Below are 15,237 nucleotides of genomic sequence, written 5' to 3'. Positions count from 1 at the left end.
ATAACTAAACTTTGCCTAAATTACTTAAATATTTTCTTCGAATCTCAATTAGGAAGATTTCATATCATTTTAGAAACTGTCAGGACTATACAGCTTCATGCAGCAAATGTCCAAATGCTACAACAGATATGAATTAGTCAAATCAAGAGAAATAATCAACTAATGGTACTGCTTACTATACTAAGAACTAAAAATGTAAATTAAGTAAGACAAAGCATCTGCCCAAATGGCAGTTTACCATATTCCAAGTGTCGCACATGTACATAAAATCATAAAATTAGGGGTGCCTGAGTGGCTCAGTCAGTTAAGCATCAGATTCTTGGTTTGGGCTTGGGTCATGATCTCTGGGTCATGAGATTGAACCCCAGCTCGGGCTCTGAGCTCAGCAGAGTCTGCTTGAAATTCTCTCCCTCTGCTCCCCTCCTTGAGCACACTCTCTCACACTCTCTCTAAAATAAATAAATCTTTTTTTAAAAAATCACAAAATTAAAAATAAATATTTAAAATATTCTTCAAAATTCCAAGTTCTCTTCCAAGGACCAGAGCTAATTTCTTTTTGCATAGGAAGAAGCCATTTTGATAGTGTTGTAAAAATGCTCTAGAGTAAAGAACATAAATAGCTTAATTAGTTCACAACAATCTTCAAATCCGCATATCAAATATTTTTCTAAATCCAGAACAGGTACAGTTAAATGACTGCAATATAAAAGAAAATCTGTTAAAACAAATCACTTTATTTTTAATATGACTAGTTGCATTTACTTATATGAGTTATTACACTAACAATATATGAATGATAGCTCAACTATACACACGTCATTACAATTACATTCATCTAACTTTATCCTCCAAAAGAACCACCCTAACAGTTATATTAACAATTTGAAGCGTATCCTTCCCAACTTGCTAAGGTTAACCAAATATACCTACAAATACATATATGCAAGCACACACAGAACTAAAACTATAAATGCTATTATTTTTGTGGGATAAATACGTAGAATTAGAATTTGTAGATCAAAGAGTGTTGTATATTTAAATATGTAAGAAAGACTGGCAAAGTAGTCATATATTTAATGCCTGTAGTATATATTCTTCTGTAGCATGTCAAGTACTATATCCAAAATTTCTCAGTTTTATCTTCCTTTTTGTTACTAAGTAAACAAGTATTAACCTTCTGTGTTTTATAGGTGTGACAGACAATATCTCCCAGTAGGTTTGTCAGTCTGCTACTTGCCTCTGGCTTTGTTTATAGTGTCTTCTGCGCACAAAGTTTTTTTTCATTTTTAACCTGAATGCACCTGTCAATTTTTCCCTGGTGGTTCCAGGCTCCCTATCATCTTAAGAAAGCCTCCCAGAAGTAATAAAAATGCTGTTCCCATATTTTCTTTAAATGCATTAATAGTTTTAATTTCTACATTAAGATTATTGATTCAACAAAAATTTAAGAATATGATATGAGGTACTGCTCTAATATTATTTTCTTTCAAATGGAAAGCTAATTTTCCCAACATCATTTATAATAATAATGCATCCTTTCCGGGGCGCCTGGGTGGCACAGCAGTTAAGCGTCTGCCTTCGGCTCAGGGCGTGATCCTGGCGTTGTGGGATCGAGCCCCACATCAGGCTCTTCCACTATGAGCCTGCTTCTTCCTCTCCCACTCCCCCTGCTTGTGTTCCCTCTCTCTCTGGCTGTCTCTATCTCTGTCGAATAAATAAATAAAATCTTTAAAAAAAAAATGCATCCTTTCCCTATCAATTTGAACTGATAATTTTTAATATATTGACTGTATGTTAATTTGATCTGTTTCTGGGTATTTCATTCATTTTTTTACTAGTCTAACTTACCTATTCCTATGTTAGAACTATCAACTACTAAAAGTAGGAACCAGGCCCAGACTGTGATATAAAAAGATTCTCTAAAGGAACAGGTATTCTTGTTATTCAAACTGTCTTTGAGCATATATGGGAAAAGCTCCTAATTCATTGTATACAATACCCACAGAGCTCAACGCTAAAATCTGACATAGATGGCACACATGGAAGAAAATACTAACCACATTTATGAATATAGACACAAATGTTCTAAACTAAGTATCAGCAACTCTGATCTAACAGAGCTTAAAAATAATAACTCATCGTGACAAATTAGACTTATTCCAGGAACCCAAGCATGGTACATTAGAAAATCTACCAACATCACTAATTACACTGACACATGAAAATGCAGGACTACTTCTTTTTTTCCTTTTTTTTTTTCAGCCCCGCCCCCACCCCACTGCTTGCCTATGCCCTCCCCTACCTCCACGCCCACCTGCCCCTTTGCAGGACTATAACTATACCAAAAAAAATTTGTCAAAGAATTCAATAGTTATTCCTGAAGGAAAAATAAGAAAAAGAAAAAAGAAAACATCCTAAATATGATCAGAGTATCAGAACTGAATACCAATCATTTTAATGCTGAAATACTAATAGAATCCTTATTAAAATTGGGAAGAAGATAGAGATGCCAATTTTATCCATTTTTAATTAAAATTTATAGGGTCTAGTTCATGAAATAAAAAATTTTAAAGGCAGCAGATAGAGTAGAAGACCCAGCATTATCGTAATTTTGTAGATACGACTGTAGAGCTAGATAATTGGGAGACTTAAAAACTATTAGAATTAATCAGATAATTTAGCAGCATTGCTGGAAATAAAGTAAACAGAATAACTAGCACTTTAAGTAAAATTCAAGCTACAGTCAAATTAATAGAATGTTAGTTCAACATATATCGTCTGTATTGAGTGGTCGTCTGGAAAATATTCAGAGTACAAAATTAAATGCAAACCAAATGATTTGGGGACTACTTTAATCTTTTTCAGCATGTGTCACTTTTCATGTCTCCATGTTGGAGGGTTAGAAGATGGGAGAAGAAGCGTACTACAGAGTAGAATGATTTAAAAATTTAAAAGCTTTTGCAATCTAGCAGGAATGTCATAGCCCAGGAATTATGACTTGTCCTAAAGCCTAGAAGGCTAAGGGAACAGAGATGACTGGAAGCCAAGAGAAGAGAACAGAAGCTCTGAAAGCCCATGCCCAAATATATTCACTTGCAAATCACTAAGGGACATGGAGAAAATTTTAGCCCAGGCCTTAGAAACTCATGATTAACATCCAAGGGCTGGTATCTGGGGACCCAGAAAATAAACTAGAACTATATTGGCTGAAAAACAAAAAGGACAGCCTGATCACAGCAAATATTCAGATACATTTAAGGATTAAACCAACAGTTAAACTGAGAAAAGATCTAGAAGAGAATGCAATGGCATATTAAAACAGAAAAGAATAAAAACACCACAACATAGAAGGGGTAAGTTTAGGCAGCTGTATAGTGACACGGCTCAGCGCATGGGCGTTAAAGTCAGACAGAGCTAGGTCTCAATTATGGCTCTGGCCTTTATTACATGATCCTGGATAAGTCATTTAACATCAGTTCATGTTATCTGTTCTGTACTTAAGGACACAAAAGTTTCTAAAATATCAAGTTCATCAGATAATCTAAATAGATACCAATGAACAAAGTATAGTACTAAAGCTGCAAAAGACATAAGAAAGTAACCTACTTCTAAATGAGTCCAAAATGCATCCTAGAAATTGATTTTTTAAAATCTCTAGCAATGGTCTATTGACCTGGATGATTTATTACTTAAACAAACAAATGAAACAACACTACTAATAATGTACATGGCAGAAGAAGTCAAATTAGTTTGATTTTTAATTAGCTGGATTCAAGTACTAAACTGTCCTACGTGTTACTTCTAACTCTTTCTGTCTCTAAAGGAATCCTGTAACCTAAGTTTGCTCTTACAAGTACCCCCAAAGTCTGCTTATGAGAAAGAAGACATGCCAGAATCCAAAGACTTTTCTATCTTATTTTGAAGCTTTAGCATTTTAAGTACACCGTGTATTATATAATATTCTAGTCCAAGTCAATGGCAGATTGTTATCCTTTGCATTTTTAAGGTGAAGTACTCAAAAAGTTGCTTCATATTTTACATGGTACATCTGGCTAGTGAAAGTTAATAGTTATTTTTAATTTGAAGTAAAATGTATTTCGGGCGATTATAACCAATCTGATGGTGGTAGCACAGAAGCAGTCACCATGCAGAACAACTCTGAAAGAAAAGGATTTGCTTGCAGGAAGGCAGTTGACATTGGACCAATTTTTTGTTAATTAAAGATATTCTTTCTACACTAGAGAAACTGGTCTACTGAGAGAAAGTGCCTGCCCCCTCTCACGACCATGCACCACTCCCCATTTTCTTCCTGCAGATTGAGGAATTACCACGCTTAATGAGAAATGGTACTGATAAAAATGTTACACATGTAATGATGGGTGGTGGGGCATTGAAAACCACTATACTGGAATAAAACTCTTACCAGGAAATCTTGGGTTTATACATGAAAATTCTCCAGATTACATCTCTCACAATGTATAATATATAACCTACTTTTCCCAAGAGGCCGCTCTGATCCTACTAAATTCCAAACTAGAATTAAATAAGGAATATTTTGTATATAACGTATGTGACCAAAATCTTGAGACTGTGTCTATGACCACTATGCCGAATATGAAAAGCCATGAGAGCACTAACGTTCAACTAGAGTACATATTCAATTATGCTCAGGGTAAAATGGCAGAGTATTGTGACTGAACTAATCATCCCAAATAAAACCACTGTAAATTTTGGACAAAATATTTAAAAAAAAAAAAAAACAACTATCTGAAGGCACTGCAGAGTGATGGAAAAGGGAGAACTGGAAAAATTAAGTATAACCTGTGAGGTTTGTGAATTTGTGGCTCCCCGCTCCTCCCACCCACCCAGGGCATTTCCCAATCCTTACTGGTTTAACTGGTCAGAGAACACACTTTGAGGCTTACTGGAGCAGGTGGGAAGTTGGGGATAAAATGCTGGGAGGAAGGAAGCCTCAAATTGAACCAAAATTTACATATAAAACTGCCCCAAGTCCTTCACTGGCTGCTGAGCCACACAGGGGAGGAAAAGCAGCAGCCGGAAGCTGCTAGGACTAAGCAGAGGCTGTGGCTGCCGACCACAACAGGGGAAACAGAGGTCAGGGCCCGAATAAATTGCCTATTAAGCCAAATCGATCACTATTAAAACAAAAAAATATTTACTCGGAGGAACATAAAATAAAAAATCTCTACAATATAGCATTCATAACACCCCATATACCATAGAAAGTTACTAAACCTGAGAATAAACAGGAAAATGTGACCCACATAAAAGAAAACAAGCAGTCAACAAAAACTAAACCTGAGATGGCTACAAAGTTGCACAGAAAAGACTAAGACAATGCAGTAAATATTTTCATAATCTTGAATCAATGGGAATGCCCAGCAGCTGACATAAATCACTGTGGTATCCGCCATGACAGTGGTCCTCTTCTGTGACTCCTCCAGCACATAACAGTGTGTGCCTGGCAGTATTTTATTTAATTACATTAATTCAGAAAGTTCTAACTGTACCGACCTTTTATCACTGACATGACACCAACAGGTATGTTTGAAAATTGACAGTAATATAAGTCCAGCACATAAATCAAAAGGTAATTAGCAGGATAGTGTATGATAAATGACATAACATAATAGCTTGTTTTAAGTTAGACTTCATGTACACGTCTAAAAAAATGTTAGGCTAAATAATACACTTACACAACCACTAGTCTATCTCCATTTGTTCAGAAAAACTTCCAAATTCTGCTTAATGTTTTTGAAACAAAACCTACCCGTACCACTGCTGACTGGTGCTGAAAGGTTTTGATCACTGAGATTTTCTGTTAACATCCATGCTGGAAGGATTCTTCTCCTCTGTGCAGGGTTTGACTGTTGCTTACTGAGGTCTCTACATTCACCTAGGAAACACTAAGAAGGCACCTATATATTAATTACTAAAAATAATCATGCAGCCTTAATGAAATCGTGGAATTATTTACTTTGCAGGAAACTACCATTAAAAACCTATCTGCAAGTATGGACTGAATTACTCAAATTCTCAAAGAAAGAAATTCTTTATCTCTATTAGTTGTCACGGTGGACTAGTGTGATATCCTGTAGAGCTTACCCTAAAAACAGCAATGCCAGTAACACTGTCATGATATGGATAATTTCAGTTGTCTTTTCTCTCCTTGAAATAAGGAATATGTTACAAATGGATGAGATCTTAAATTTCTCACCTCACTATTTGCAGAAGTGGTTTGGGTCTTAGCTATTTCTGTGCTTCTTTCCAGCTGTGGGGCACCAGTTGTCTCATCAGGTGAGTTAACTGAGAAAGATTTTGGTGTTTCGTTCAGTATATTATCTTCATCAAGCATCTGACTATTTCTATAAAATAAAATTTAAAAATCATTTAAAGCACTCCTATTATATTATGTCATTATAAATGTGATTCTCCCAAGTACCTCTAACTAATGAATTGTGCTCCTTTTCTTGGCCTTAGCAAGACAAAAAAGCAGATGATTAGCATAGTACAATAAAATATATAGACTAAAATATGTTCTTCATCTTCTGCTCATTGTATCAGCATAAAATACATTTATCTCTTCAAGTGATCAGCCTAGAAACCACTAGCTATTTATGAGATGGGTAGCAGCCACCTCTCTTAAGGCTTAAGAGCTATGTACTGACTCAGTATTTGTCCAGATAGCCCATAAAAGTTAAGATCGCCACCCGGCACCCAAAGAGAAAATGCAAACTGCAAGAGTACCAGAGAAGCTTTTGAAGAAAAAAATAAAATCCTGATGTCATGTTCACACGTAGCTGCTACTGGAGTTCTGGCCAGTACAGCCTTTTGCAAAATCTCCCCAAACCTGCAGTCCAATCGGAAGCTAACTGTTCTGACACAGGAACATCCATGGTCACGTGTAGAACATACTAGCAGAACCAACTACCTCCCACCTGCTGCAAAGTGCAGTAAGATCATCCAAAGTTGATGGATTATTATTCATTACATATACATAGAGACAATCCAACAAATGTACTTTTTTGAACATTTGAAAATATAAATGGAAACACTACTCAGAAATAAAAAGGAATAATCCACTGATATATACAACAACATGGATGAATCTCGAAGAAGCCAAACACAAAAGGCTGGACATCATATAATTCCATTTGTACCACCTTCTATGCTTTTGGTGTTATACCTAAGAAATCACTGCCTAATCCAAAATCACAAAGATTTATACCTGTATTTTTTCCTAACTTCACAGTTTTAGCTCTAATATTTAGGTCTCTGATCTATTTTAAGTCCATTTTTATATGGTATGAGGTATTTGCAAGTGGATATCCAGTTGTCCTAACACCATTTGTTGAAAAGACTATTGTTTCTCCCATTTAATTGTCTTGGCATTCTTGTCAAAAATCAGTTGGCCATAATGGAAGGACTTTATTTCCAGACCCTCAATTCTATTTCACTGATCTTTCTTCGTGCTAGTACCACACTGTCTTCATTACTGTAGCCTTGTAGTAGGTTTTGAAACTGGGAAGTGTGAATCCTCCAACTCTTTTTTTTTTTTTTCCAACTTTTAGAAACTATTTATTTTTCATCAACCTTATTTCCATTTTGTTTGTCTTTGTGAAAGAGCATCTTAAGACCACTCAGGGGTTGTTCCTACCCATTCAGTGGCCTGAGAAGTGGGAGCTGCGACAATCTTCAGTGGCGAGCTGAGCGCTCTAGTCTTCAGCAGGGAACTGCTGAGTAGACACAGAGGGCACCTGCACACCTTCAGACCAGTCTGCACTTCTTGTTGAGCAATAGTGAACTCAGGAGCTGGAGCTGTCCTTTCACCCTGAAATCCCTCACTGGTCATAGCCTTTTCAGCAACAGCCTGCTCTTCCTTTTCAATCTCTTGAGGATCTCTGTAGAAGTAGAGATCAGGCATGACCGCCCAAGGGTATTCACAGGAAATGGTACCATGTACGCACAGAACTTCCGCGCTAGCATCCACCACATCAGACCCACTATTGAGCTCCCTTGTTGCAAGGGATGGTAATGTCCACATAGTGCAGAGGAGAGTCTGTCTTACATGGAGTGATGGTAGGCAGGTTAACATAAGATGCCTCTGTGAGGGGATCAGTAATCACCAGAAGCTGCCTGGATCTGGTTAGTGAAGGTTTCCGGAGTGAAGCAGCCAGCAATAGGAATGGCTCCAGTTGTAGCAGCAAACTTCAGCACAGCTCGCTGGGCAGTATTCCTGGATGAAACGACACTAACATCAACCGGGTTTTCAATGGCAACAATGGCACAAGCTGCCAGCAGAAGCTCTTCCCAGGTTCTATTCGGATTTATGATGTAGATGCCATCACTTTTCCTTTTTAGATACACTGCTCCATTTGGAAGTCAAGGTTGGTGCCAACAAAGTGGGTTCCTGATGCAAAGAATTTGAGGACATCCTCCTCCTTCATTTGCGGGACATCAAGCGCTCCAAACGTTGTGCAAGTTTCCCTTTAAGTTATGACAGGAATTCCTCACTCCAGCAGGAAGCTTGTTCTGGTGGCTTTGGGGGGTGCTACGTAGACCATAGAGCATTCATGCAGAACAACACCATAGGGGCCCCTCCCTGGATAGCGCAGAAAACACTTTTCTTCTTTTTAAAGACTATTTTAGCAATTAAGCTATTTCTTAAAAATATAATCCAAATTAAATTTAAATATAAATATTTTTTATTTTTAATATAAAATATGCTACTAACATAAATGAACTGGATCTAGAAATAAGTTTTAAAAATCATAAATGAATTATAAACACGCATATTATCATACTGTAATGGTATTTTCATCACTTTATTGTTTTGTTCAAAATCAAAGTAATTAAAATTAGCTTTTTATATGAAACCTAAAAATTAAGAACTTTAACAATTTGAAAAAAAAACTTTGTATGACATAAGGTATACTATACTTTTCTCAGCAGTGTCTTAAAGGAAATAATCTCCCTAGGGAGACAATGTTGTACTTCTTCATCAGTGAAATTCAGATACAAAATTCAGATACAAAAACAAAATGTTATACAATATTTCATTCATGTATCCAAGAACCCAACACTTAAGGAGCACCCACTGTTGGGGAGGCAATAAGAATGCATAATTAATGTTAGTGCTTCTGAATGAAATATGCCATAATTTAATTAACTAAAATATAAAACTTTCATTTTTTTAAATTTGGTTTTCTCTTACTTCGACTTCTCAAAAAAGTATGGGTTTTGGTATTTCTAGCAGAATAATTTCACAGAAATACTGTGAGAGAATATACAGAAAAGAGTGAGAAATGAACAAACTGATGAGAGCTATGTGAACAGACCCATATGCTCCCATGGAGTAGGTTATAAATGGGACTTCTTATACAGAATCTATCTACTACATGAAAACATTATGACATGAGTAAAATGAAAAGCGAAAGAAACGGCAAGCTTTGTTTTCTCAGGTTTTATTGTTGTTGTTTTGTTATTCAAATCTTTCTTATATTCACAACGGGTTGGAAGAAAAAATTTATAATGGCATCAGGGACCCAACCACTGCCACAAAGCACATAGGTTTTTAAAATATAAAATAACACAATTAATTTGGTTACCCTAACCCAGGCACACAATTACCAAAACATACGCAAATTATTTACTACCTCTTTCAATACATAGCTTCACAGCAACAGTACACCAGATAATATGACTCAAAATAGCCTTAAAAAGTACAGTGCTGGGGGCGCCTGGGTGGCACAGCGGTTAAGCGTCTGCCTTCGGCTCAGGGCGTGATCCCAGCATTATGGGATCGAGCCCCACATCAGGCTCCTCCGCTATGAGCCTCTTCTTCCTCTCCCACTTCCCCTGCTTGTGTTCCCTCTCTCACTGGCTGTCTCTATCTCTGTCAAATAAATAAATAAATAAATAATCTTAAAAAAAAAAAAAAAAAGTACAGTGCTGCTGAAGTGGGTTATATTCTTACTTTTACCAATACTAAAAACACTCAAAATTCAGTCATCCCACAATCTCATTTATTTAAGGTACAACACTGGTCTTTCACGTTAAGGGGACAAGCTTGTCTGAATGGATATAAATAAAATTTTTAAAAATATAAAGTTGACATATAATACTCTAAGTTGTTTTATACAAATGTGCAATGTTTTCCTGATTTAAAAAAAAACTATATAATTCCACTGTGGAAATTTACTGTAACAAAATAATTAGTTCTTTATATTCCTCATTTCAACAGCTGGTTAAAAAGAACATTCTTTCTACATGGGTGATAAGAGAAAAAAAAAAGGAAGATATATGTAAAGTTGCAAGCAACAGTTACTGAATTTCATTTAACTGAAATCAAAAACCATTTCCTCACATAATTTCTTTTCATTTACTAGTTTGAAAAATTGTAGATGTGATTTATAATTACTGAAATACACAGATCTGAAGCGCACAGTTTGGTCAGTTTTGACAAATGCATACATCCATGTAACCTACACCCTTATTGCAACGCAGAATATGTCCATCACCACAGAAAGCTCTCCAGGGTCCCTGGAAATAACCACTGACTGGATTTCTATCACTACAGATTCGTTTGCTTATTATAGAACATAATCGAAACGTCATAACACAACAGGAACTGTTTTGTGCCTTCTTAGGTAGATACCTCGGGATTTTCTAAATCCACAATGGTCATCAGCAAATATCTGAGGGATTTTACTTCTTTGTCCTGCCTTCCTGGACTGGCTAGGACCTCCAGTAAGTGTGGAATAGAAGTTGTACAAAATGGGGGCACCTGGGTGGCTCAGTCGTTAAGCGTCTGCCTTCGGCTCAGGGCGTGATCCTAGGGTTCTGGGATCGAGCCCTGCATCGGGCTCCCTGCTGCGCTATGAGCCTGCTTCTTCCCTCTCCCACTCCCCGTGCTTGTGATACCTCTCTCTCTGGCTGTCTCTCTCTGTCAAATAAACAAATAAAATCTTTAAAAAAAAAAAAAAGAAGAAGAAGAAGAAGTTGTACAAAATGGCATCTTTGTTTTGTTCCCAATCTTAGGGAGAGAACTTCTAAAACTTGACTGTTAAGTATGTTTTTGATAGAAAGGAAGTTTCCTTCTTTTTCTAGATTTCTCAGAGGTGTTGTTTTTTTTTAATCACAAACAGGTGTTGAATTTTGTCAAAACTATTTTTATGCATCTATTGAAATGACAATTCTTCAATCTGCTATAGCAAATTGGATTGATTTTTATCTCATAAATCCACCTTGCATTCCTCAGACAAATTCCACTTGGTTATAGTGTATTACCCTTTCTACAAATTGCTGGATTTGACTTATAAGTATTTTTTATGAGCATATTGGTCTAGTTTTCTTTTAATGCTACTGTATGATTTTGGTATGAGGATTATGAAAGTTTCTTCTTCTATTTGGGGAAAAAAGACACAATGTTGGTATTATTTTTTTCTTGAAAGTTAATAGAATTCACTAGTGAAGTTCCTTATGGAAAATTCTTAAATTGTGACCTCAATTTCTTTAATATAAAATTCACCTAATTTTCTATTTCTTCCCATATTAGTTTTGGTAAATTATGGTTTCCCAAGAATGTATCCATTCATTTAGGCTATCAAGTTTGCTGGCATAAAGATTTAAATAATATTTCTTCATTATTCTTTTAAGGTCTGTAAAATCACTACTGATACACTCTCCTCCATTCCTGATATTGATAATTTGTGTTTTTTCATTTTGTTTGTTTGTTTCTTGGTAAACCGTTTTAAGTTTACCAATTTAATTAATCTTTTCAAAGAACCAACTTTTGGCTTTGTTCACTTTCTTTGTTATTTGTCTGTTTTCTATGTCACTGATTTCTAGTCTTATTTTTTTTCCTGTCTGCTTTGGGATTAATTTGCCCCTTCTGCCTATCTTCTTAAAGTAGAAACATAAATCATTGGTTTTATAGCTTTCTTCTCTTCTAATACAGGCTTTTAATATAAATTTCCCTCTAAGAATATTTTAGCTTCATCTCACAAATTTTTATGTTGTTTTCAGTATTATTTTGTTCAAAATGTTTTCTAATTTCCCTTGTGACTCTCTTCAACCTAAGAGTTATTTAGAAGTGTGCTGTTTAATTTCAAATTTTGGGAGATTTTTCTATTTTATCGTTATTGGTTTTTTTTAAGTAACCTCTATGCCCAACATGGAGCTCGAACTCACAACCCCAAGATCAAAAGTCGCATGCTCTACCAATTGAGCAGCCAGCCACCCCTATTGTCACTCTTTATTAATTTAATACTACTGTAATCACAGAACACATTCTGTATACATTTGTCCAACTACTCCTATAAGTCCAGTTTACGTAGACTATAATTTAAAAGTTGAAACAGTGGCAAATAATCTGCTAAAGACTGCCTCAACAAAACTAGTGTATTAATATTAACTTTACATTAGATGTTTATTGTAAACATCTGTTTCCCAATTCTGTATTTTCTGTCATTTTTATAAGAGGAGTTATATGAGTGTAGTCTAAGCCAGAAGGATTAATACCTTAATAAAATTTAAAAAGCTAAAAGAATATATTAAGAAAATGTAGTTGGTTTCAAATTACCTCTCCTTGTTACTATTAAATGGACAATACATTCTGAACACAATGGTAAAAGACACCACATATGCGAGCAATCGCTATTGAGGTGTAGGTTTCCAATGTCAAATGTTTTCTAGAGAAACACACATAAACACATACACCACCCACACCCCATGCAATTCCTTTACTGCCAACATAATTTAATCCTAGAATGGTTTTTACTGAAGCATTTGTGGATGGCTGAGGAATTAGGTTACAATTACCATTTTTTAAAATTTTTTATTTAAAAAAATTTTTTTAAGATTATTTTATTTACTTGACAGAGAGAGAGCATAAGCAGGGGGAATGGCTGAGGGAGAGGGAGAAGCAGACGTCCCACTGAACAAGGAGCTCGACATGGGGCTTGATCCCAGGACCCTGGGATCATGACCTTAGCTGAAGACAGGCGCTTAACTGACTGAGCCACCCAGGTGCCCCTAGGTTACAATTGCCATTACTTAATCTCATTTCATCAGGCAATCTTACCTTAAAGTACATTCCATTTCTGTTTCAGAGTGTGTAGAGAAAACACAGAAAATGTATTTGTCGACTAGCAAAGAAAAACTGTCTCCAGGATTCAACCAGCGCCATAGATTTCTCTTCAATGGTAGGAGCTGGCTCTTCTCGGAAGACTGATAAAAACATGGATTTGTATGTATCTAACAAATAAAAAAAAAAATACAGTGATGTAATTCTAAATTATGAGAAAAGTACCACTAAACACGAACTGATTCAAAATTTGAGTATCGAAACAATTTCATTACAAACTCAGACTTAAAAGTCTAATAAATCTGGCATTTATAAGTACAATAATTATTATCTATACATAAAAAAGGAAAAAGAGCTAAAATATACCTCCTACTTCTGTAGGAATCAAAAGAAAAGGCAAAGTTATCAATTAACTGGCTAAAGATATTTCTGCTTTGCTTAAGAGGTTCAAACATTGGAAAGAGAAACATGAAAAATAATTCTCAGTATGGAAACTGAGTCACCCAACTTTCATATCCATACTTCACTAATCCCTTGGAAATGGCTAGCTTCTTTTATACTTATTTTCCTCTAGTAAATTCTCACTATGATTAAAAAATGAGATATTATAGGAAGAGAGACTTTGATCAAATCTCCCAAGCAAACGACATAGCTTGTTTCGATTGTTTTTCCTCCTCACCTAGCAGTTTTCTAACATAGACTAATATAGAAAAGGGAGCATTAAAACAAAAACTGCCAATAAAAAATAAGCATTGCTGCCTACATGCCCAAATTAAAAAAAAAAAAAAGACAATGTTGAAAGCTATAATGAATATAATCTATCCAGTTCTGGCAACTTAATTTCATGAGGATCTGGCCATAAATCCTTCCTGTGTGTATCTGTGATTGAAACCATTCTATTTCCTTTAAATCTGTTAAAAGAAAGGAGTGAAATAAAATTTGGAGATAAAGAGTAGAAATAGAAATTAAAAACAGAGACTATACAAATTTGGTAGGCAATTATTTTATAGGTCAGACTTATTTTACAAACTACACACAAGACTTCATAAGAATGGACATGCAATGGAATACCATATTTATGTAATATCATATTGCTGAAAAGAACTGTGAATGTTTGATTTTTTAAAATCAAGCTATAATTTATTTATTTATTATTATTATTTTTTAAAGATTTTATTTATTTATTCGACAGAGAGAGAGACAGCCAGCGAGAGAGGGAACACAAGCAGGGGGAGTGGGAGAGGAAGAAGCAGGCTCCCAGCGGAGGAGCCTGATGTGGGGCTCGATCCCACAACGCCGGGATCACGCCCTGAGCCGAAGGCAGACGCTTAACCGCTGTGCCACCCAGTCACCCCTATTTTTTTAAAGATTTTATTTATTTATTTGACAGAGATAGAGACAGCCAGCGAGAGAGGGAATACAAGCAGCGGGAGTGGGAGAGGAAGAAGCAGGCTCACAGCAGAGGAGCCTGATGTGGGGCTCGATCCCATAACGCCGGGATCACGCCCTGAGCCGAAGGCAGACGCTTAACCGCTGTGCCACCCAGGTGCCCCTCAAAGCTGTAATTTAAACTTAATGTTTAGAAACCTTTCATCACGCTATCAACCATCCCTAATTTCTCTCTCAAGAGTAGCTCTGGCTCATGGCTAGAGTGTTCGAGCCATGATAAACCACCAGGTTCTGAGCTTGTGCACACGACTGGGCTTGGAAACTGTCCCGTTATTCCTCGGACTTTTAAGTGAAGCCTCCCCTTCCCTGAGTATACCACAATCATCAAAGTCAGGAATGCTGAGTAGCAGGAGGGACAAGAGTCGGGACAGAAATATCCAGAGCTTCTGCCTGAACCTTGAATATTCTATAAATGAGGTTTGCTTCTAATAGACTAAGATAAGACTATGCTCTTATTCGTAAGTATTTTAAAGAATCAGACGAATCTCTAAACAACATTAAATAACAATAGTCCTAAATCTTCGAAGGCCAAGATGTTAAATACAAAGGCATAATATTCTAAAAGTAGAAAAGGTAAAATACTTTTTAAAAAAGGAAACTAAATACATTCCTTTAATAAGGCATCACAAACCCAAAGTCAAAGAAACATTCATTTTCAGTACTTTTTATTCAGTTAAATG

General features: G+C 36.0%; 1 protein-coding gene across 1 annotated transcript in view; it reads right to left on the bottom strand.

Annotated features, from left to right (window-relative positions):
• The window catches only part of APLF (aprataxin and PNKP like factor), an 81,648-nt gene that overhangs the window by 45,341 nt on the left and 21,070 nt on the right, over positions 1-15,237 (bottom strand). Inside the window, exons 3-5 of the mRNA XM_026484239.4 lie at positions 13,106-13,278; positions 6,239-6,386; positions 5,792-5,927 (exon numbers count right to left, since the gene is read on the bottom strand). Of these exons, the coding sequence (XP_026340024.2) occupies positions 5,792-5,927; positions 6,239-6,386; positions 13,106-13,278 (457 nt within the window). The remainder of the gene's footprint in view (positions 1-5,791; positions 5,928-6,238; positions 6,387-13,105; positions 13,279-15,237) is intronic.

The sequence above is a fragment of the Ursus arctos genome, unplaced genomic scaffold, assembly GCF_023065955.2.
Source record: "Ursus arctos isolate Adak ecotype North America unplaced genomic scaffold, UrsArc2.0 scaffold_8, whole genome shotgun sequence".
Lineage (NCBI taxonomy): Eukaryota > Metazoa > Chordata > Mammalia > Carnivora > Ursidae > Ursus > Ursus arctos.
Note: the sequence above shows the minus strand (reverse complement) of the source record. Positions and strands in the feature narration are given on the sequence as shown.